General features: G+C 43.6%; 1 protein-coding gene across 1 annotated transcript in view; it reads left to right on the forward strand.

Moving 5' to 3' along the window:
• The window catches only part of LOC120946982 (arsenite methyltransferase-like), a 45,681-nt gene extending 44,163 nt beyond the window's left edge, over positions 1-1,518 (forward strand). The window contains exon 11 of the mRNA XM_040361866.1: positions 1,384-1,518. Within this exon, the coding sequence (XP_040217800.1) occupies positions 1,384-1,470 (87 nt within the window). The 3' untranslated portion in view covers positions 1,471-1,518. The remainder of the gene's footprint in view (positions 1-1,383) is intronic.
• The last annotated feature ends 21,445 nt before the right edge of the window (positions 1,519-22,963 follow it).

Here is a 22,963-nt window from a genome sequence, read left to right on the forward strand (position 1 = left end):
GCTAGCGGGGCGCTGTTAACCCCCACCAGCGGCCGAAAAAGGGTTAAAACCACCGGCGGTTCGGCCACGCTGCCCATTCATTTCAATGGACAGGAGCGGTGGAGAAGCGGTGTATACACCAAAGATGCAGCTTGCAGGAGTTTTTTTAACGATTAGCCAGCACATTGCCTCAGTGTGAAAGCCCTCTGGCTTTTACACTGAGGCTGAAGGGGAGGCACTTTACAGGCACTATTTTTAGCTCAAAAGTGCCTGAAAAACGCCCCATTGTGAATGGGGTCTTAAAGCTATGGTGCAAATCATTAAAAATGTATCACACCTGATGTACTGACGGCCTATATCAGTTCTTGAGGCCCTGAAATGTCAGGACAGTACAAATACCCCCCAAATGACAGTACAAATACCCCCCAATTAGACAGTCCAATGTATTTAGTAAGAGGCATGGTGAGTTTTTTGAAGTTGTAATTTTTTTTCCCCGCAATTCTTGGGGAAAAAAAACAAAACGATTTTTACCCAAAATTGTCATAATAACAATTTATTTCTCACACACGGTATGTGCATACTTCCAATTACACACCAAAATACATTCTGCTACTCCTCCTGAGTATGGCAATACCGCATGTGTGGGCTGGAGACAGGTACTCTGATGGGCTGGTAACAGGTACTCAGGTACTCTGATGGGCTGGTGACAGGTACTCAGGTACTCTGATGAGCTGGTGACAGGTACTCGGGTACTCTGATGAGCTGGTGACAGGTACTCGGGGTACTCTGAAGGGCTGGAGACAGGTACTCTGATGGGCTGCAGATAGGTACTCAGGTACTCTGATGGGCTGCAGGTAGGTACTCTGATGGGCAGGAGACAGGTACTCGGGTACTCTGATGGGCTGGCGATAGGTACTCGAGAACTCTGATGGGCTGATGACAGGTACTTTAGTACTCTGATAAACTGGTGACAGGTACTTGGGTACTCTGATGGGCTAGTGACAGGTACTCGGGTACTCTGATGGGATGGTAACAGGTACTCGAGAACTCTGATGGGCTGATGACAGGTACTTTAGTACTCTGATAAACTGGTGACAGGTACTTGGGTACTCTGATGGGCTAGTGACAGGTACTCGGGTACTCTAATGAGCTGGTGACAGGTACTCGGGTACTCTAATGGTCTGGTGACAGGTACTCGGGTACTCTAATGAGCTGGTGACAGGTACTCGGGTACTCTAATGAGCTGGTGACAGGTACTCGGGTACTCTGATGAGCTGGTGACAGGTACACAGGTACTCTAATGGACTGCAGATTTTCTCATAGATCATGTTCTGTTTGTATCGGTTTCATTAGTGAATGATTGCTCTCATTTCAATTAGTGCTCATTCTTGTTTTAATTTTTAGGAAATCATCAAGGATCCATTTCAGCTGGCTAAATTTCCTCAGTCATCCAGCAACAGCAGCTGCTGTGGACCAAAAGGATGTTGTTAAAGAAACTGCAGCAAACGGTGCACATATTAAACAGAAATTATAATTTTCTGCCTGTGTGATTGGCTTACTGATTTTTCTAATAGTTTTTTGTGAGACTAATCATGTACTTTGTAGGTCTATAGTAAACTGTCAGGACAGAAATATGGATGCTTCCATGACTATCATGGTGAGTTCCTGACCTGGAACAAGTGTATGCATACCTGGCGTCAGGCTGTTCCAGGTCAATGACTCGCTAAGCGATAAAGCAATGATATGGGTGATGGCCTCGGAGCATGCACCTCCAAAAATAAGTCAGCAATGGCAAATCCACTATTTTGATCCCGATTCTCTTTTTAAGGAACACTGCCATGAGAGATTAATAGAGGCTACCATTAAGGAACTCTGTGACCAAAATACCAAAGTCAGACACAGCCAGACATCTATTATTCTAAGGAGACCTGTAATGGCATCTCCATACTTTTCTCATGACAGAATCCCTTTAAATAATAATAAAGAAAAATTATATTTCTTGACCATGGAGATGATATGCACGTAAAAATTACAGAACCCAATATTTCGCTTTACAGTAATTGTATGTAATTTGGTTTAAAGTAGAACTAAAGGCAACACTTTTTTTTTTAAACAGTCAGGGAGGGTTATAACCCCTGACAGGTTATTTGCCTTTGGGGAGATTTCCCTTCACTTCCTGTCCCATTGCCAAAACAGAAAGTGAGAGGATTTCTGATTGTCTTCAGAAATTTGGAAGATTTCCCCTCTATTACTGTTCTGGTTACAACCCAATTTCGGGATTTTCTTTGCCTTGACAAGTGGAGTGTGTGAATTGCCTTAATGGGGGTACAGAGAGCAATAAAAACCTTACCTGTTTTAATCATCTCCTCGCTGTCCAAAACAAAACAAAAAAAGGTTTTGCCTTTAGTTATGCTTTAATGTTTTTCCCCATTCTATTAATTGCTCTAGAACAGCCTTTCTCAACCTTTTTAACATGGAGGAACCCTTGAAGTAACTTTCCGGTCACAGTGAGCCCATGCTATTAATTACCGTATTTAAAGCTAACTGTATATTAGTGTAATGGTCAAAAGGAAAGAATGTTACTTACCCAAGAAAACTAATTTATTTATTTATTTCAGGTACTTTTATAGCGCCGTCAAATTACGCAGCGCTTTATATATACATTGTACATTCACATCTGTCCCTACCCTCAAGGAGCTTAAATGGGGTTTAAACCACTGTCTATGGTGGTATTTTAAAAGCAGTACCACAGTTATGATTAAAAATATACACTTTTAATATAGAATTACACTTAATAAAAAGACAGACGTCTTTAAAATGATATCAACCTTATGTTGACCTTTCCCCAAAAATCTGGGTTTGGTATTCAAAACAGATCATGCATAATTCTGTTTATTGTTGCGTTCGGCAATACATTTATTAATTAGCTCCTCCACACACTCAACACGTTTCTTGGATAAAAAAAGCTTCATCAGGAGTTCATTGGTGGAGTGTTTATATATTGACAAGGGTAAGACATGCATAAGTATCAAGCAATACATTGTCATCATTAGACAAACAAAGATATCATCCAGTCACTCTGTGTTCTGACAAAATGTCGAACCTGGCAGAATGAGCAACCTGTGTGACTTTCGTTTTCTTTAAACCATCATGAATTGCAGATTTTTACAAATTGCTGTTTATTTTTGCAAACTGCTGTTTGGACACAACACCAGCAACGAAATAGAGTATGGTGCACAATATGAGCGGAGATTGTTACTTCGCTCCGAAACTAACCAAGAAAATGCCCGCCAACTTTGTCGTTGTTAGCTGCTGTGCTGTGAAAACAGCAAAATCTTCCTGTACCGGACTGTATTCGGTAGCCAGTGTTGTGTTTAAACACCGAATCGTCCAAATCAGCAATTACTGATGGTAATGGTAAGATGGTAAGAAAGCGGAAGTGACGTGGTTTGATTTAACTATAAGGCCCGGTACACACGAGCAAACATGTACGGTGAAACCGGTCCGTCGGACCGTTTTCACCGTACATGCCTGCCAGAGGGCTTCTGTACGATGGTTGTACTAACCATCGTACAGAAGTACGCGCGTAAACACTACGCGGGGCGTGTCCGCGTCGTCGACGCGGAGACGTGGGCGGGCCTGCCATTTAAAGGCTTCCACGCATGCGTCGAAGTCATTCGACGCATGCGAGGGACGGCGGGCGCTCGGACATGTACGGTAGGTCTGTACTGACGACCGTACATGTCCGAGCGGGCAGGATTCCAGCGGACGGTTTTAAAACACGTCCAGGAATATTTGCCCGCTGGGAAAAGGCCCGGCGGGCAAATGTTTGCTGGAATTCGGCCCGCTCGCGCCCACACACGACCGAACATGTATGCTGAAACTGGCCCGCGGACCAGTTTCAGCATACATGTTTGGTCGTGTGTACGGGGCCTTACAGTTTCATCTACACTGGATATACCAAGCCTTTTTTCAATAGTTACTTTACCTTGATTGATATATACAAAGATTATAGCAATGTGATTTGGTGTAAGCATACAGGGGTAGATCCATAAAGAAATTACGCCGGCGTATCTATTGATACGCCGGCGTAATTTCAAAATTCCCACGTCGTATCTTTGTTTTGAATCCTCAAAACAAGATACGACGGCATCTCGGCTAGATCCGAGAGGCGTACGTCTTCGTACGCCTTCGGATCTTAGATGCAATTTTTCGGCGTCCACAAGGTGGCGTTTCCGTCGTAATCCGCGTTGAGTATGCAAATTAGCTATTTCCGACGATCCACGAACGTACGAGCGGCCGTCGCATTTTTTTACGTCGTTTCCATTCGGCTTTTTCCGGCGTATAGTTAAAGCTGCTATATGGTGGCGTACTCAATGTTAAGTATGGCCGTCGTTCCCGTGTCTAATTTTGAAAATGTTACGTTGTTTGCCTAAGTCGTCCGTGAATGGGGCTGGACGCCATTTACGTTCACGTCAAAGCCAATGGCGTCCTTGCAACGTCATTTAGCGCAATGCACGGCAGAAAATTTTAGGGACGGCGCATGCGCAGTTCGTTCGGCGCGGGGACGCGCTTCATTTAAATGAAACACGCCCCCTACCCGCCGCATTTGAATTCCGCGCCTTTACGCCGTGAGAGTTACACTACGCCGCCGTAACTTACGGCGCAAATTCGTTGAGGATTCAAACTAAGCCAAAGTAAGTTACAGCGGCGTAGCGTATCTGACATACGCTGGGCCCGGCGCAGATCTATGTGGATCTGCCCCAAAATGTTCATCCACAAATGGAAGCCTCCACAAGGGGTTTAGAAGCAAAATACAGCAGGAGCTACAGAGTATAAAAGACAAGAGAGCCGCCTCTAATGCCGCGTACACACGATCGGTTCGTCTGATGAAAACGGACCGTTTTCATCAGACGAACCGATCGTGTGTGCGCCCCATCGTTTTTTTATCCATCGGTAAAAAAAACAGGAACTTGTTTTTAAATTATCTGATGGTTAAAAATCGACAGAAAAAAACGATCGTCTGTGGGCACGTCCATTGGTTAAAAATCCATGCATGCTCAGAATCAAGTCGACGCATGCTTGGAAGCTTAATTTTTCTCAGCACGTCGTTGTGTTTTACTTCACCGCGTTCTGACACGATCGGTTTTTTAACTGATGGTGTGTAGGCAAGCCTGATTAAAGTCCGCTTCATCGGATATCTGATGAAAAAATCCATCGGTCTGTTTTCATTGGATGAACCGATCGTGTGTACAAGGGCATAAGTGTAGAAATATGGTTACATTTAATGAAGGTACAACATTTAGCAACTCAAATGGTTGATGATTAAAAGAGGCACATCTAAGTATGCAGGCATCCGGGGTAAAGCTGTCCACATAGACCATCCCCCGCTCTGCTGGCTCTCACCACTGTCAGTCTGCAATCATGACCGGGAAGACTACCCTGCAGTAGAGTGATCTGAAAGCAAAGCTTGAAGCACTCGTGGCGCACAGTGTGGAAGAGATGATGTTGATGGTGGTGCGGAGGATGGTCTATGTGGACAGCTTTACCCCGGATGCCTGCATACTTAGATGTGCCTCTTTTAATCATCAACCATGTGAGTTGCTAAATGTTGTACCTTCATTAAATGTAACCATATTGCTACACTTAGAAGCGGCTCTCTTCTCTTTTATACTCAGTTGTGATATGACGCTGCTCTTATATCAAGACATTGCTTGTATATCAAGTCAAAATTTATTAAAACATTTAGCTTGTCTTGCAAAACGCTCTCAAACCAAGTTACTCTCAAACTAAGGTTTTACTGTGTAGCAGTATAGTTAATTAAAGTATGTTCAGGACAGATTAATGTTACATGCAGGCTAAGAGCCCTATGAATGGCTCACAGCATGCATTCCAAAACAGCATGACGGCAAGTAAATATATTACTATAGTAAATTAAAGTGTATTCAGGGTGAGTAAATACTATATGCAAACTAAAAACCCTGTGACTATTCAATATTATGTATTTCAAAACAGCAGGTAAGTATAGCAATATATTAAATTTAAGTATGTTCAGGGCAGGTAGATGCTATATGCATTCGTGTCGAGTGTGTGGAGGAGCTAAGTAATGAATGTGTTGCTGAACGCAAGAATGAACAGAATTATGCATGACCTGAATTTCCCAAGATTTTGGGGGAAAGGTCAACATATGGTTGATATAATTTTAAAGATGACTGTCTTTTTATTAAGTTGAATTCTGTAATAAAACTGTATATTTTTAATCATAACTGTGGTACTGCCTTTAAAATCCCACCATAGACAGGGGTTCAAACCCCATTCAGCTTACTTGGGTACATTATAATTGGGATGTGGCAGTTTCAAGGCCTATCTATATACTAATCAAGAATGTTGCTTATATTTGTGGACAGCTGGAAGAATCTACCTCTTACAGTTAGCTAAAAAAGATCATTGGTGTAAGTGGGCTCAAGGAACCTCTGGAGGAACCTTAGGGTTGTATAGTACCCTGGTTGAGAAAGGATGCTTTAGAACAAGTAGCCTCTTGGAATTTTACTGCCCTTCTGTGATTGAATTCCACACAACAGCCTCTATGCTGGCTTCTTGGGACCATCTAGTGGGGAAGGGTTATTCATCTACTAGGCCTGGATCTTTAACACCTCTTTTATTATCCAGACTTTCCTCCAGCCTTACACGGGACACATTTCTTGAATACCTAATACTGTTCAAACTCACAAGCTATGTTCATTGGCTAACCTGCTCCTGTGAACTTTTAATAGAGTTTTGAAAACCTTCAACTTTTTCAAGTTCTTACGATCTTTCCCATTCACTGCATCCTTTACTAGACCTCATGCTGCCTTTGAATCTTCCCTGCTTTAAACTTTTACACTGTTGCATGGCCTTTAAGTTCTTTATACATTTCTCCTTTTGAAAACCATTCCAGGTAGGCTTACATATATTAGGAAATAGAGAACCAAAAATAAAGACATGCATATATCCTGCAGTTTGGGCAAAGGCTTTTGCCTTCCCGCACAAAAATCCCTTTTCCAGTAGACTACATAAACAAAATAGAACATGTATACAGCGCTCCCAAACCCCCCCAATGATGCTTGCAGGAATTTTTTCCCATCCCGCAAGTGCACAGCCCCACTGTGAAAGCACTTGGGCTTTCACACTGGGGAGGCATGAGAGGCAGTTTTCAGGTGCTTTACAGGTGCTATTTTTAGTGCTAAAACACCCGAAAACCGCCTTCAGTGTGAAAGTAACGTATTTTTCGGACCATAATACGCACCTGACCATAAGTCGCACCTAGGTTTTAGAGGAGAAAAATTAGAAAAAAAAGATTCTGACCCAAATATGTACTGAAATATTTAACAAACTATAACAAAATTATATTTCAACCATGTAAAGTGAACAGCAGTCAACAATGACATTAAGAACCATCATCACTGTCATTAACAAATAAGGAGAGACTTTAAGGTTTGAGTACTCTTCTAGTTTTCTGGGAACCCCAAGAACTCATCATCGCTCGTGTCAAATTTTATGAAGCTCAGTTGCTCACAATCACTGACATCACTTTCTTCGCTATCTTCATATACAATACAATCTTCAGTTCCATCTGAGGCATTGCTAATGTCACATTTTTTGAATGACTGTACATCAATTTCCTCCTTCACTGAGTGCCATGATGTTTTCACCCATTCACAAACTTGAGTGATAGTGGGCCTCTTCATTCATCCAGTAGGTGTCAGATCATGATTACCAGCAGCCATCCATTTGTTCCACTCTTCTCTTATAAACGCTTTAAATGGTTTGTTGATGGAAACATCAAGAGGTTGCAACTGGCTGGTAAGACCCCCAGGAATCACAGCTAGATGAGTCTTCACTTCTTTAAAGCACTTTTTTGGAGTTTCTCTAATATGTGCTCTGAACTGGTCAAGCACTAATAATGCAGGTTTTTTCAGAAGCCCCCCAGAACGTTTGGACCAGACTTTTTCAACCCATACTCTCATTCCATTTTCGTTCATCCATCCTTTGTCATGGACATGTACAACAACTCCTCGTGGAATCACTTTTTTTGGAAAGGTTTTCCTTTTGAAAATTAGCATGGGCGGCAATTTGGTGCCTTCTGCACAGCAGGACAACACTACCGTGTAATGGGTTTTCTCATGTCCTGAGGTTTTTACAGTTATGGTCTTGGTCCCTAAAGTGGGTGGCTGAGCTGACACCTGGTCCCTGCTGTGGGTGGCTGAGCTGACACCTGGTCCCTGCTGTGGGTGGCTGAGCTGGCACCTGGTCCCTGCTGTTGGTGGCTGAGCTGGCACCTGGTCCCTGCTGTGGGTGGCTGAGCTGGCACCTGGTCAATGCTGTGGGTGGCTGAGCTGGCACCTGGTCACTGCTGTGGGTGGCTGAGCTGACACCTGGTACCGGCAGTGGGTGGCTGAGCTGGCACCTGCTGTAGGAGGCTGAGTTGGCACCTGGTCACTGCTGTGGGTGGCTGAGCTGGCACCTGGTCCCTGCTGTGGGTGGCTGAGCTGGCACCTGGTCCCTGCTGTGGGTGGCTGAGCTGGCACCTGGTCCCGGCAGTGGGTGGCTGAGCTGGCACCTGGTCCCGGCAATGGGTGGCTGAGCTGGCACCTGGTCCCTGCTGTGGGTGGCTGAGCTGGCACCTGGTCCCGGCAATGGGTGGCTGAGCTGGCACCTGGTCCCGGCAATGGGTGGCTGAGCTGGCACCTGGTCCCGGCAATGGGTGGCTGAGCTGGCACCTGGTCCTTAAAGTGGGTGGCTGAGCTGGCACCTGGTCCCTGCTGTGGGTGGCTGAACTGGCACCTGGTCCCGGCAATGGGTGGCTGAGCTGGCACCTGGTCCCGGCAATGGGTGGCTGAGCTGGCACCTGGTCCTTAAAGTGGGTGGCTGAGCTGGCACCTGGTCCCTAAAGTGGGTGGCTGGGCTGGCACCTGGTCCCTGCTGTGGATGGATGAGCTGGCACCTGATCCTGTCAGTGGGTGGCTGGGCTGACACCTGGTCCTGTCAGTGGGTGGCTGGATTGGCACCTGGTCCCTAAACTGGGTGGCTGGGCTGGCACCTGGTCCCTAAACTGGGTGGCTGAGCTGGCACCTGGTCAGTGTGTTACCAGAATTCAGTTAAATTTCAGTATTCTGTAAATTTATGGCACTGGCGTATACCGTATGCTGTACAGATGCTGTTTAGATGCTGTTTACAAATGCTGTGAGGGAGCGACCAATGAGGTAACTCTATGTTGGTCAGCTGGAGAGCGTCAGTGCACGGAGCAATATGACGTTGTGTGGGCGTATCTCCGTGCACTGGACAAGGTGCAAAGCTTCCTGGGGCTTCTTCGTAGGCCGTCCGCTCTCCATGCTGCCCACTCTCCATGCAGCCCGCTCTCCCATACCTCCATGTCGCCCACTTTCCGTACCTCCATGCCGTCCGATCTCCGTACCTCCATGCCACCCGCTCTCCGTACCTTCATGCTGCCCGCTCTCCATGCCGCCCGCTGTTCTGCCATGTCGTCGTGCCGCCCGCTATTCTGCCATGTCGCCGTGCCGCCCTGTCGCTAATTCCGCCATGGACCAGCCTGATCCTGAGCCTGATGGCGCCCGCTGATTAACCCCGCTGATGGTGCCGGCTGCCTGCCTGTGTTTTCTGACCAACCCAGACCACCGGTATGTGAAATGGCAGAGACATTTTCCTCCATACATTTGAGGGTAAAAAAAGTGCGTCTTATGGTCCGAAAAATACGGTAGCCATACTGACAAAGAAAATATGCCTCATACAGTGCTTTGAATAAGTATTCATACCCCCTTGAAATTTTCCACATTTTGTCATGTTACAACCAAAAACGTAAATGTATTTTATTGGGACTTTATGTGATAAAACAACACAAAGTGGCACATAATTGTGAAATGGAAGGGAAATTATAAGTTTTCAATTTTTTTTACAAATACATATGTGAAAAGTGTGGCGTGCATTTGTACTCAGCCCCCCTGAGTCAGTACTTTGTAGAACCGCCTTTCGTGGCAATTACAGCTGCAAGTCTTTCTGGAGTTGTCTCTACCAAATTTGCACATCTAGAGTGCCATTTTTGCACATTCTTCTTTGAAAAATAGCTCAAGCTCTGTCAGATTGGATTGAGAGCATCTGTGAACAGCAATTTTAAAGTTTAGCCATAGATTCTCAGTTGGATTTAGGTCTGGACTTTAACTAGGCCATTCTAACACATGAATATGCTTTGATCTAAACCATTCCATTGTAGCTCTGGCTGTATGTTTAGGATCATTGTCCTGCTGGAAGGTGAACCTCCACCCCAGTCTCAAGTCTTTTGTAGACTCCAACCGTTTTTTTCTAAGATTGCCCTGTGTTTGGCTCCATCCATTTTCCCATCAACGCTGACCAGCTTCCCTATCCCTGCTGAAGAAAAGCATCCCCACAACATGATGCTGCCACCACCATGTTTCACGGTGGGGATGGTGTGTTCAGGGTGATGTACAGTGTTAGTTTTCCGCCACCCTTTCCTTTTTGCTTTTAAGCCAAAAAGTTCAATTTTGGTCTCATCTGACCAGAGCACATTCTTCCACATGTTTGTTGTTTCCCCCACCTGGCTTCTCGCAACTGCAAATGGGACTTCTTATGGCTTTCTTTCAACAATGGGTTTCTTCTTGCCACTCTTCCATAAAGGCCAGATTTGTGGAGTGCACGACTAATAGTTGTCCTGTGGATTGATTCTCCCACCTGAGCTGTGGATCTCTTGGCTGCTTCTCTGATTAATGCTCTTCTTGCCCGGCCTGTCAGTTTAGGTGGACGGCCATGTCTTGGTAGGCTTGTAGTTGTGCCATACTCTTTCCATTTTCGGATGATGGATTGAACAGTGCTCCGTGGGATGTTCAAAGCTTGGGATATTTTTTTTAACATAACCTTGCTTTAAACTTCTCCACAACTTTATCCATGACCTGTCTGGTGTGTTCCTTGGCCTTTATGATGCCGTTTGGTCTCTAACAAACCTCTGAGGGCTTCACAGAACAGCTGTATTTTATAAAGAGATTAAATTACACACAGGAGAACTCTATTTACTAATTAGGTGACTTCTTAAAGGCAATTGGTTCCACTAGGTTTCAGTTAGGGGTATCAGAGTAAAGGGGGCTGAATACAACTGCACACCATACTTTTCAGATATTTATAAAAAAAAAAAATGAAAACTATTTATCATTTTCCTTTCACTTCACAATTATCTGCCACTTTGTGTTGGTCTATCACATAACATCCGAATAAAATACATTTTTGTTTTTGGTTGTAACATGATAAAATGTGGAACATTTCAAGGGGTATGAATACTTCAAGGCACTGTATCTGGCATACCCCCCTGATAAAACCCCTTTTGGGATAACATATTAACTATTTATAAATACTGGTAAATGACTGACATTAAGATGCTGATTGATCAACATATTCTGCTGTTGTTGGTTATACCAGGATAATGCAAAAACATCAAATGTGGCCTTCTTTTACCACCTTTTAGCTGCAGCACATTACTTCCGCCATCCTACCAACCACTTTTTTTTTTCCTCCTGTATCTATCGCTTTTTCCCATACTCCTATCCTCTATATCTCCTGCTCCCGAAATCCCCCACATACCCCCTACATTCTTCTTCTTGGGATACCTAGAAACAAGATCTTTCCCCTTCGTCTACGTCTGTTACCACATATGGGTTCATAGCTACATTACAAATGGAGAATTCCTATAGAATAAGGTGATTATTGCCATGCTTCTCTCTTAATCCAGTTCCTGCTTGCAGAAGTGTTTTTCTTTACTCAGCTTCTACCAGCTTCTTATTGGATTTAAGATATCTATCTGTAGATGATTGCTCTACCTGATATCTATACTACTCAGGAAAGCACATTATTGCCATTCTTCACCTTTTTTTTCTTTTTTTGATGGTTGATTTAAAAAAATGTCCATGTTTTTCATATGTATGTTTTCCTTTTGATTTGCCTAAAATCAATAAAAAAATATTATACATGATGTATTTCCTCATTTTTAAAACTCAAACATTTGTACTCACAGTATCTCACAAAAGTGAGTACACCCCTCACCCTTCTGTAAATATTTTATTCTATCTTTTCATGTGACAACACTGAAGAAATTACACTTTGCTACAATGTAAAGTAGTGAGTGTACAGCTTGTATAACAGTGTAAATTTGCTGTCCCCTCAAAATAACTCAATACACAGCCATTAATGTCTAAACCGCTGGCAACAAAAGTGAGTACACCCCTAAATGAAAATGTCAAAATTAGGCCCAAAATGTCAATATTTTGTGTGGCCGCCATTATTTTCCAGCACTGCCTTAACACTCTTGGGCATGAAGTTCACCAGAGCTTCACAGGTTGCCACTGGAGTCCTCTTCCACTCCTTCATGACAACATCACAGAGCTGGTGGAAGTTAGAGACCTTGTGCTCCTCCACCTTCTGTTTGAGAATGCCCCATAAATGCTCAATAGGGTTTAGGTCTGGAGACATGCTTGGCCAGTCCATCACCTTTACCCTCAGCTTCTTTAGCAAGGCAGTGGTCGTCTTGGAGGTATGTATGGGGTCGTTTTTATGTTGGAATGCTGCAATGCGGCCCAGTCTCTGAAGGAAGGGTATCATACTTCAGTATGCCACAGTATGAGTATATATTTAATATCCACTTTTGTGATTGTCAGTTATGATTAAACACTAAATAATAGTGTGAAACACGTCAGCTGGTATCCTGTCTACTGTGACATGTATTTTGTGATCCTGTTTTATTATTAAAGGCAACATTTTCGGAGTGCGGCTGTCCAGATTTTCCTTCTCATTTGCATTGTTATATGCATTGCCAGCACCTCTGGCTCCAGATCCGGTGAAGAGGTTCATCACTCAAATCTTCTGCCTTGAGCGGTGACTCCCTTTCTCCAGCTGAGCACGTGCACTCAACTTCTTTGGTCGACCATGATGAGGCCTGTTCTGAGTAGAACCTGTGCTGTTAACCTCTTGCCGAAAACCCACAGTTTTACTGCAGCAGGTTGGCTCGGCTGCGCAAAATCACGTAATATAACGTGATTTTGCTTTGCACACAGCTCCCGGTTCTTTCAGGGGGAGAAATAACTGATCGTATGTTCATACAATGTATGAACAGCGATCTGTCATTTCCCCTAGTCAGTCCCACCCCCCCTTCAGTTAGAACACACTTTAGGGAACATAATTAACCCCTTGATCGCCCCCTTGTGTTAACCCCTTCCCTGTATAGCTTGGACAATCCGTGCAACCCCCACTACTACAAAGTGCACAAGTGCAAATGTGAACTAAATAAATTTCCAAAAAGGAAGGTGCTGCAATTTACTACGAAAAAGACTAAATATTGGGCTTACAATATGTGAAAAAGAAAATAGAAATACTTGCCCAACCAAATGGGGCAATAAAAATTGCATGTGAGTGTCCTTAATCCAATAACAGAATACACATAAAGGAAAAAAGAAAGAAAAACTCCTTGTCCTTGTTGTATCACACAATCTTAATCCTCTGTCTGATGAAATATACGTGCAGGTAACTTCCTCAGCAAATTCCCACAAACAAATGTAGGAAAGGGCTGCTTAGCAGATCCGTAGGATCCCTATCACAGGGATCAAACAGGCTCAGCAAAAAACAATCCTCGGCTGGTTAGGAACGAATCCTCCCGGTCCACTCATCCACTGGTACTCCGGAGATGATACCTCTGTCTCCTATGGATTCCTTCTGAAGATAGGATCAGCCTCAAGGAGTTTGTGAGAACGTGTTGGTAGAAGGGAAAGAAAGTGCTTCATAGTGCAGTAGTTTGTTTAAAAACACTTTCTTTAATTCCACTCAATGAAAAAAGACTGACATCTTAAAAGCTTCAATCGTTACAAGGTTTTAATATAGAAGCATTAAAAACAAACCAGCCACGGCTCTGGCTCATCAGCTGGGGGCATGGTGACGTCAGCAACTATCGCTCCACCCGCTGCGTTTCTCCCTATTGGGCATCGACTGGGAAAGGAGGCATAGAGGCGGACATCACACACCACACTCTTAAATATTTATATGCAGGAGAGTGACACCGGAAATTCAATGATCAGTGAATCCCCAGGTGCATAGCTAAAACGACAATACCTTTTCCGCCCCTCTGACAGGGTTACATCCACGGGAGAGGCATATACATTACACAAAATCCTAAACAACAGAAACATAACTTTTTCACATCTCATTAATAATACACTCAAAAACGTTTTAGGATATTGATATGCATATGTGAAAGCCATGTCAAATACCACTATATGGGTACATACTCCAAACACCCTAGTGGTGAGAGATAGCATTCCTTAATTCCACCGCTGTCCCTGATGGCCGAAAAACGGGGAAAATTAAATGAATTAAAAATTATTATTATTACAAATAAATAAATAAAAAGGGGCGAGAAATAAGCAAGAAAAAGGAACCCCAGGACCTGCACATATGCATACCTCCTACAGAGTTACCAAAAAATACAGATTAGGATTGTAACCATAACTATAAATACAATCCCGATTTTTACTTTAGAACTCACAACCATAAGATTGCTACTATTGATTTCATCATGAAGGGTTTCTCATGAAAATGAATGGATTATAAAAAAAACAATAACATAAGCCTTACTTACAAAACCCAAAATATAGATATAAAAATAAATATATATAAAAAGATCTCCCTGCTTTAATGTAATCCCATGTGGACGTGGCCAAAAACAAAGGGGGGGGGGACTTTTTGTTCCCCCTCTGAGGAAGGGAGAATGAGGCAGGAAACCGAAAAGGATGGGAGAGGAAGAAAGAGGGGAGGGAAAAAAAAATAATCAATGCAGAAAGGGGGACCAGTCAGGAAAATATCAAATAACCCTTAATACAGAGGAAAAAGGCGGGAAAGGACATGGGGATGCAGATGGTATATCTAACTATTATTGATACAGCAGTTGATATCCCACTCTATATTGAGGCCTAGAGGGGTGTAACACTGCATATTAAAAATCCAACGCATTTCTCTACGTGATATATGACGTTTCAAATCATTCCCTCTCCAGTGTGGAGTGTATCTCTCAATACCCACCACTTCCAACACCGAAGGGTCTCGGTTGTGGTGTTGCCGAAAATGTAAAGAGAAACTATGTCCTATGAATCCCATACGTATACATGAAAGGTGTTCTATTCTGACCTTGAGAGCCCGGGTGGTCCTCCCAATATACTGTAGACCACAGGGACACTTCAACAAGTAAATCACCCCTATGGTGTCACAGGTAATGAACTCTGATATAGAGTACACTCGAGAGGTGACCTGCGACAAAAATTACAGAGGTTTTGATGGTCTTAGATGAAGCACACACCTTACACCTCCACATGTGTATTTTAGGGGGTGGATCTACAACATATGGTGCCACCAAATCCTTAAGGTTTTTGTTTCTTCTAAAGAGAACTTTCGGATTATCAGGAAGTATAGGTCCCATGACCCTATCACACTGACCAGTGTTTTTGTATAACTCTTCTGACCCACCAATGCTGTGATGAGAAGGTAGTTAAAAAAGACCATTCCAAGTCCCTGTTTACACCCTCTCTGTTTTTATTTTTGGGGACCAGAAATTTTTGTCTATCCAAGGATGCAATATCTCTTATATCTTTATCCAGAGTTGATGTCTTATACCCTTTCTCCACAAACCGATTTTTCAATATTGTGGCCTGTGTTTCAAAGTCTTCTAGACGTGAGCAGTTTCTCCTAATCCTCTGAAACTGCCCCTTGGGTATAGCCTTAAGCCAGTTCGGATGGTTACAACTATTCATCGGGATGTATCCGTTTCTGTCTGTACTTTTGAAAAAGGTCTTGGTTAGAAGAACACCTTGCTCCTTGAAAATGACTAATAGCCAGATTCAGAAATACTGGCTTAATTTTGTGCAGGCGTAGCATATCGCATATACGCTACGCCGCTGTAAGTCAGAGAGGCAAGTGCTGTATTCACAAAGCACTTGCCTCCTAAGTTACGGCGGCGTATCGTAAATGGGCCGGCGTAAGCGCGCCTAATTCAAATTGTGAAGAGGTGGGCGTGTTTTATGTAAATAAACCATGACCCCACGTAAATGACGTTTTGAACGAATGGCGCATGCGCCGTCCGTGGACGTATCCCAGTGCGCATGCTCCAAAATTACGCCGCAAGGACTTATTGGTTTCGACGTGAACGTAAATTACGTCCAGCCCCATTCACGGACGACTTACGCAAACGACGTAAAATTTTCAAAATTCGACGCGGGACCGACGTCCATACTCAACATTGGCTAGGCCAGCTTTTTGGTTAAATAACTTTACGCCTGAAAACGCCTTACGTAAATGGCGTATCTTTACTGCGACGGGTAAGCGTACGTTCGTGAATAGGCGTATCTCGCTGATTTACGCATTCTAGGCGTAAATCAGCATTCACGCCCCTAGCAGCCGGCCTAAAAAGACAGCTAAAATACGACGTGCAGGCCGTCGTATCTTAGCTAGATTTAAAGCAGTGGTTCACCCTTAGAGGGCACTTTTTAGCCTTAGATTCCTGCTCGTTTTTACTAGGGGAATCGGCTATTTGTTTTAAAATATGAGCTGTACTTACCCGTTTACGAGATGCATCCTCTCCGTCGCTTCCGGGTATGGGCTGCGGGAATCGGCGTTCCTTCTTGATTGACAGTCTTCCGAGAGGCTTCCGACGGTCGCATCCATCGCGTCACGATTTTCAGAAAGAAGCCGAACGTCGGTGCGCAGGGACAGTATAGAGCCGCACCGACGTTCGACTTCTTTCGGCTACGAGTGACGCGATGGATGCGACCGTCGGAAGCCTCTCGGAAGACTGTCAATCAAGAAGGAACGCCCGCTCCCGAAGACCCATACCCGGAAGCGACGGAAGAAGATGCATCTCGAAAATGGGTAAGTACGGATCATATTTTAATACAAATAGCCGATTCCCCTAGACCGAACGAGCAGGAAGCTAAGGAAAAAAAAAAAAAAAGAAGAAATGGTTGAACTCCCGCTTTAAGTGTATCTCATTTTGAAAATACACTTAAAGATACGACGGCTTAGATTCAGAGTTATGACGGCATATCTACTGATACGCTGGCTTAACTCTTTCTGAGTCTAGCTATAAGTCTAGAAAGTTGACAGATATAGCACTACATTCATATGTAAATTTGATCCCCCAGTTATTGGAATTGAGGCTTGTCATAAAACCTCCCAGGGATTGCGCATCCCCCTTCCACAGGAAGAAGGCATCATCGATATATCGACGCCATAGAAGGAGGCAGGGCTCCCCCATGGAAAAACATTGGTAATTTTCCCACAGGGCCATAAACATAAAATGAAATAGATGATGGTGACTGCGCTGTGTGAGGAAGGGTAAAGAGCAGATGCACAAGGAAGTGAGTAGCAAAAACCCACCACTGAGTAATCGCTAGAGCCAGTGAGGGTGGGAGGTCTGTGAGTCAGTAATGGTGAGCATAAATTAAATATTAGTCATACACTATAATTAAATTAAATGATGAACATCACAAACATGAGAAGCATGTAAAACCAAACAGCTTAGTTAATGTGAATAGTGCCAAAAAGTTCAAATATAACACAATCCAGATGAGGTCCCAGAAGAGGGAAGATGTGGGACCGTAATAGGTAAAGAAGTCAAATAACAGCTTAGTTGATGTGAATGGTGCCAAATAGTTCAAATATAACACAATCCAAATGGAGTCCCAGAAGTCCCAGAAGAGGGAAGATGTGGGACCACAATGAGGTAAAAACGTCAAATAACACAAATAAAGTCTTAAAGTGCACAGTGAACGATAATAGAGGCCCAAGGGGGTGCCAAAAAGTTCAAATAAAACACAGTCCAAATGGAGTCCCAGAAGTCCCAGAAGAGGGAAGATGTGGGACCGTAATGAGGTAAAAACGTCAAATAACACAAATGAAATCTTAAAGTGCACTGTGAACAATAATAGAGGCCCAAGGGGGTATCCCGTGGTTGAAGAGCAGACTTCGGTGCGCACACCTCTAGTGGTATAAAAGGCTCACCTCCAGGCCATAGCACGGACAGCCTAAAACCAATTTACACACTGTATGTTCACAGGCTCAGCAGGGTAGAGGTGACATCAAAATCTCCAAATCAAATGGTCATGTTGAAAGTGAAAGACAAGGGCAAATATGGCATAATACTGTGACTGCAGATGTGGAAGATAATAAATCACATGCACGTGCACTCACATGGAGGCCTCTAGCAGCGGGCCTATCTCCTACGAACAGCGAGTTCGTGCGATCCGTCTTGATAGGTGTACTTCCTCTATCTTTCGTTACCACCTAGGCATCCACTGGGTATTGGGTGCTCGGAGGGGTATATAAACAAAAGACAAAAGGAAGGCAATGGTGCAGCTCCGCATAAAAAGGTTTAATAAAATAAAAGTTAAAAACTCACATTTCCAATGGTGAGATGTTTCCAAACAAAACGAGCGCCGTGCTCGTATTCCTCCTGTTAGGATGTGTGGGGTCTGGTACTTCCTGTCCCTACGCGTGGCGTCATGTCACATGACTTCATCAGGGGATGATCATCAGGGATCATCCCCTGATGAAGTCAGGGGATGACTCACACATTTCTGGCCAGGACCGGTTCCAGGTAACTGCAGCAGTGCCCCCCCCCCCATAGTATTTAGCACCGATAGCGCGAGAGCCCTTCCAATTTATTGATTCATAAACATAAAATAGTTATGTTCCATGGCGAAGCAAAGTAGTTTCATGACAAATTCCAATGTAGATTTGAGGGAAAGATCCTTTTTCAGAAAAAATTCCGCTGTCTTATACCCCAACTCATGGGGTATAATTGTGTATAGGGAGGCAACGTCTGCTGTTTCCAGCAAGATGTCCTGCTCCACCTTAAAGTGGAGGTTCCATCAAAAAAACTATTTTGCTTTAAACTGTAGCTTACGACTAAAAAAGAAAAAAAAAAGAAATTGTTTTTTTTACTCATCTGGAAATGCCTGTTGCTATGCGGTCCCTCGAAATCTGCCTTTGAAACCACCTAGGATTCTGACATCATCTCCCTCTAATGCTCCTAGGAAATGTGTGTCATCCCAGGATGCAGTGCGCTGTCCAATTATCACTCCCCATCCAAGACTTCCAGGAAGTAAGTGCCTGTAGGCTTCACAATGCCCACAAGCAAAATGACAACGGTGTAGATATAGTTTTATAAACTATCTTTTTTGAATATCTATGCGGATCGGCAGTGGATTGTAAAATAGTAAGTGACCAGATTTCTATTATAAAAACGCAGGATGAAAGGACATAATTTAAAAAATGCTAATTGTGGTTGGAACTCCGCTTTAAGATCTGAAATTTCCCTAATAATCTGCATGGAATCCCTCAGGAAAGCTGGTGTTTTTATTACCACCGGCTGTAAAAAACAGTCGACAAACTTGCCCACCCTAGAAGTGAGAGAATCTATACCGCTCACTATAGGGCGGCCTGGGGGTTGGATGGGGTTTTAGTGGACTTTAGGAATATTGTAAATGATGGGAGTACGTGGGGCCAATGGTATAAGATAGTCCTGCTCTTTGTCACTAATAACTCCCTTCCTAAGGGCCATTCAACCGTATCAAAAGACTTTTCCACATCTAAGGAGGCCATCACCCGTGAACCCACATTAAGGTGTTGAGCATGTATGTTAGTGTATAGTCTCCTAAGATTCACATGTATTGACCTACGGGGCATGAAACCCGTCTGGTCTGTGTCTATCACTGAGGGCAACAGGGGATACAACCGAAGGGCTAGGAGCTTAGTTAAAATTTTAAAGTCAGTGTTGAGTAGTGCTATAGGTCGTTAGAAGGAACAGGAAGCAGGGTCCCTAGGGGCCTTATAGTTCAGTGTTAGATAGGCATGGTACATAGATGCAGGTAGATTTCCGTCTGCCAGACATGTGGTATACAGTTGTGCCAACAGGGGCACCAGAAGGCCCATATGTGCCTTATAAAAGTCCATCGGCAGTCCGTCTGGTCCAGGCGCTTTGCCAGATGGAAAGGACTGGATGGCTCCCTGGACCTCCAATGCCGTAAATGGCTGAACCAAAGTCTCCCTCTCAGGATCAGAGAGCCAGCCAAGCGCCAACGGGTCCAGTAGGTCTTTCAGAATCCCAGGCTGGAAATCTGAGGACAGGCCGGAGGAATACAAACTTTCATAGAAAGTGTTGAATGTCTGCAAGATATCCAAAGGGGAGGACACCGTCCCACCTCCCGGGGTCTGTAGAGTAGATACCAGCGTGAGTGGTTGATCACGGTGGGCCAGCATGGCCAATAGACAGCCGTTCCGGTCACCCTGTTCGAACGCTCTCTGTTTGCCCCTTTAGGTTTCAAGTTGTGTGACTTCAGTCAAATGCAACTGAAGTTCCCTCTGAGCCGCCATCAGCAGATTAACGTGAACCGGGGTGGGGTCATTATTTTAAGTGTCAGTATGGTCGGTAACCACTTGTTCCAGCTCTCGAGTTGCAGTTGACTGCTGTCTTTTTATGCTAGTGATAGAGGAGATATACTGTCCCCTAGTGTAGGCTTTAAAGGTATCCCAGACGATGTCTGGGGAGGAGGACTCTGCGTTCTGCTCCCAGATCTCAGCCAACAGGGGCGGTAATTTATCAGAGAGATCCAGATGGGAGACCCACTGAACCCCCAACCTCCAATGAGCGCCGCACTCCAGGAGGCCACTTGGGAGATAGGCTGCCTCCAACACATCCGCTAACGGCACGGGGTTGGAGAAGGCCAAGTCTATCCGTGACGCCGTCTTGTACGAGGCTGACAGGTCCATACACAGTTTCTTGGCTGGGGACAAGGTGGCATTGAAGTCACCCATCACCAAGACCTTCCCCGGGCAAAAAGGTGCAATCTTTTCCAACACATCATATAGAATTGTAGAGGAAAACGGGGGAGGGATGTCCAGATTAATGACAATATATCTTTGAGACCACAACGTGAACACTACTATAACACATTTACCCAGGGGATCCGTACAAACCTTGATTGAGGATTTTTTTTTTTTTCGATCATATTTCGAACATATTTCAAACATATTTCGATCAGAACGAATGACCTGAAAAACAAAGAATTTTTCGAATTTCCAAATTTTCGCATTTCCGAATATTCACATTTCGATTTTTGAATTTTTGGATTGCGAATTTATTCGAAATAACGAATTTCAAACATAACCGGTGACCGGAAAAAAATCTGAAAACAAGCAAATTTTTGGGCATTGCACATGAAATCTGACAGCAAATCTGACACCACAGTCGATCACAACAAATTTTGATCACAACAAATGACCCGGAAATAAACGAAAGCGAACACATTTTTTGGCAGCCAAATCTGTCACCACACCTGTCACCAAATCGGACCCCACATGTGACCCCACATCTGACACCACATCTGACACCTCATCTGACACCACATGTGACATCAAATCCTACACCCAATCTGAAACCACATGTGACACCAAATCTGACATTAACCACTTGACCACCGGGCCTATTCTGGCACTTCTCTCCTTCATGTGAAAATCACAATTTTTTTGCTAGAAAATTAATCAGAACCCCCAAACATTATATATTTTTTTAGCAGACATCCTAGGGAATAAAATGGCAGTCATTGCAATACTTTTTGTCACACCGTATTTGCGCAGCGGTCTTACAAGCGCACTTTTTTTGGATAAAAATCACTTTTTTGAATTAAAAAATAAGACAACAATAAATTTTGCCCAATTTTTTTATATATTGTAAAAAAGATAATGTTTCGCCGAGTAAAATGATACCCAATATGTCACGCTTAAAAATTGCGCCCGCTCGTGGCATGGCGTCAAACTTTTACCCTTAAAAATCTCCATAGGCGACGTTTAAAAAATTCTACAGGTTGCATTTTTTGAGTTGCAGAGTAGGTCTAGGGCTATAATTATTGCTCTCGCTCTAACGATCGCGGCGATACCTCACTTGTGTGGTTTGAATACCGTTTTCATATGCGGGCGCTACTCGCGTATGCGTTCGCTTCTGCGCGCGAGCTCGTCGGGATGGGCCGCTTTAAAAAAAATTTTTTTGTTTTCTTATTTATTTTTATTTAGTTTTATATTTTTTTACACTGAAATAAAAAAAAAAAAATGATCACTTTTATTCCTATTACAAGGAATGTAAACATCCCTTGTAATAGAAAAACGCATGACAGGTCCTCTTAAATATGAGATCTGGGGTCAAAAAGACCTCAGATCTCATATTTAGACTTAAATGCAAAAAAAAAAAAAAAAAAGTCATTTTTTCAAATGACAAAAAAAAAAAATGTTTCTTTAAGAGGCTGGGCAGGACTGACGTTTTGACGTCACTTCCGCCCAGCAGAGCTATGAGGACGGGTGAAGGAGATTTCTCCTTCAGTCCCGTCCCCGCTCAGCTGCCGGACACATTCGATCCCCTCCGAATCCGCCGCGGAGACCGCCGTTATCGTGTACACCACCGCCCCCTGAAAAGATGAATATCTCGGTTGTGGCAGCAGCTGCTGCCGTTATCGAGATATTCAACTTTAAAAACAGGACGTCTTTTTGACATGGGGCGGTGGTCAAGTGGTTAAATCCAAATTTTCAGAATTTTCGAATTTCTGAATTTATTAGAAATAACGAATTTCAATCATCGTTTGAAAACGAATGAACCGAAAAACAAAAAAATAAATAAATTAATGTCTATCTGACACCAAACCTGTCACCAAATCTGACACCACATCTGACACCAAATCTGATACCACACCTGTCACCAAATCTGACACCACATGTGACCCCACATCTGACACCAAATCTGACAAAAAAAAATCCAAGATCACACCTGACACCTCATCTGCCACCACATCTGATATCAAATCCTACACCACATCTGACACCAAATCTTGAATTTTCGCATTTA

This window comes from Rana temporaria, chromosome 8 (genome assembly GCF_905171775.1).
Source record: "Rana temporaria chromosome 8, aRanTem1.1, whole genome shotgun sequence".
NCBI lineage: Eukaryota > Metazoa > Chordata > Amphibia > Anura > Ranidae > Rana > Rana temporaria.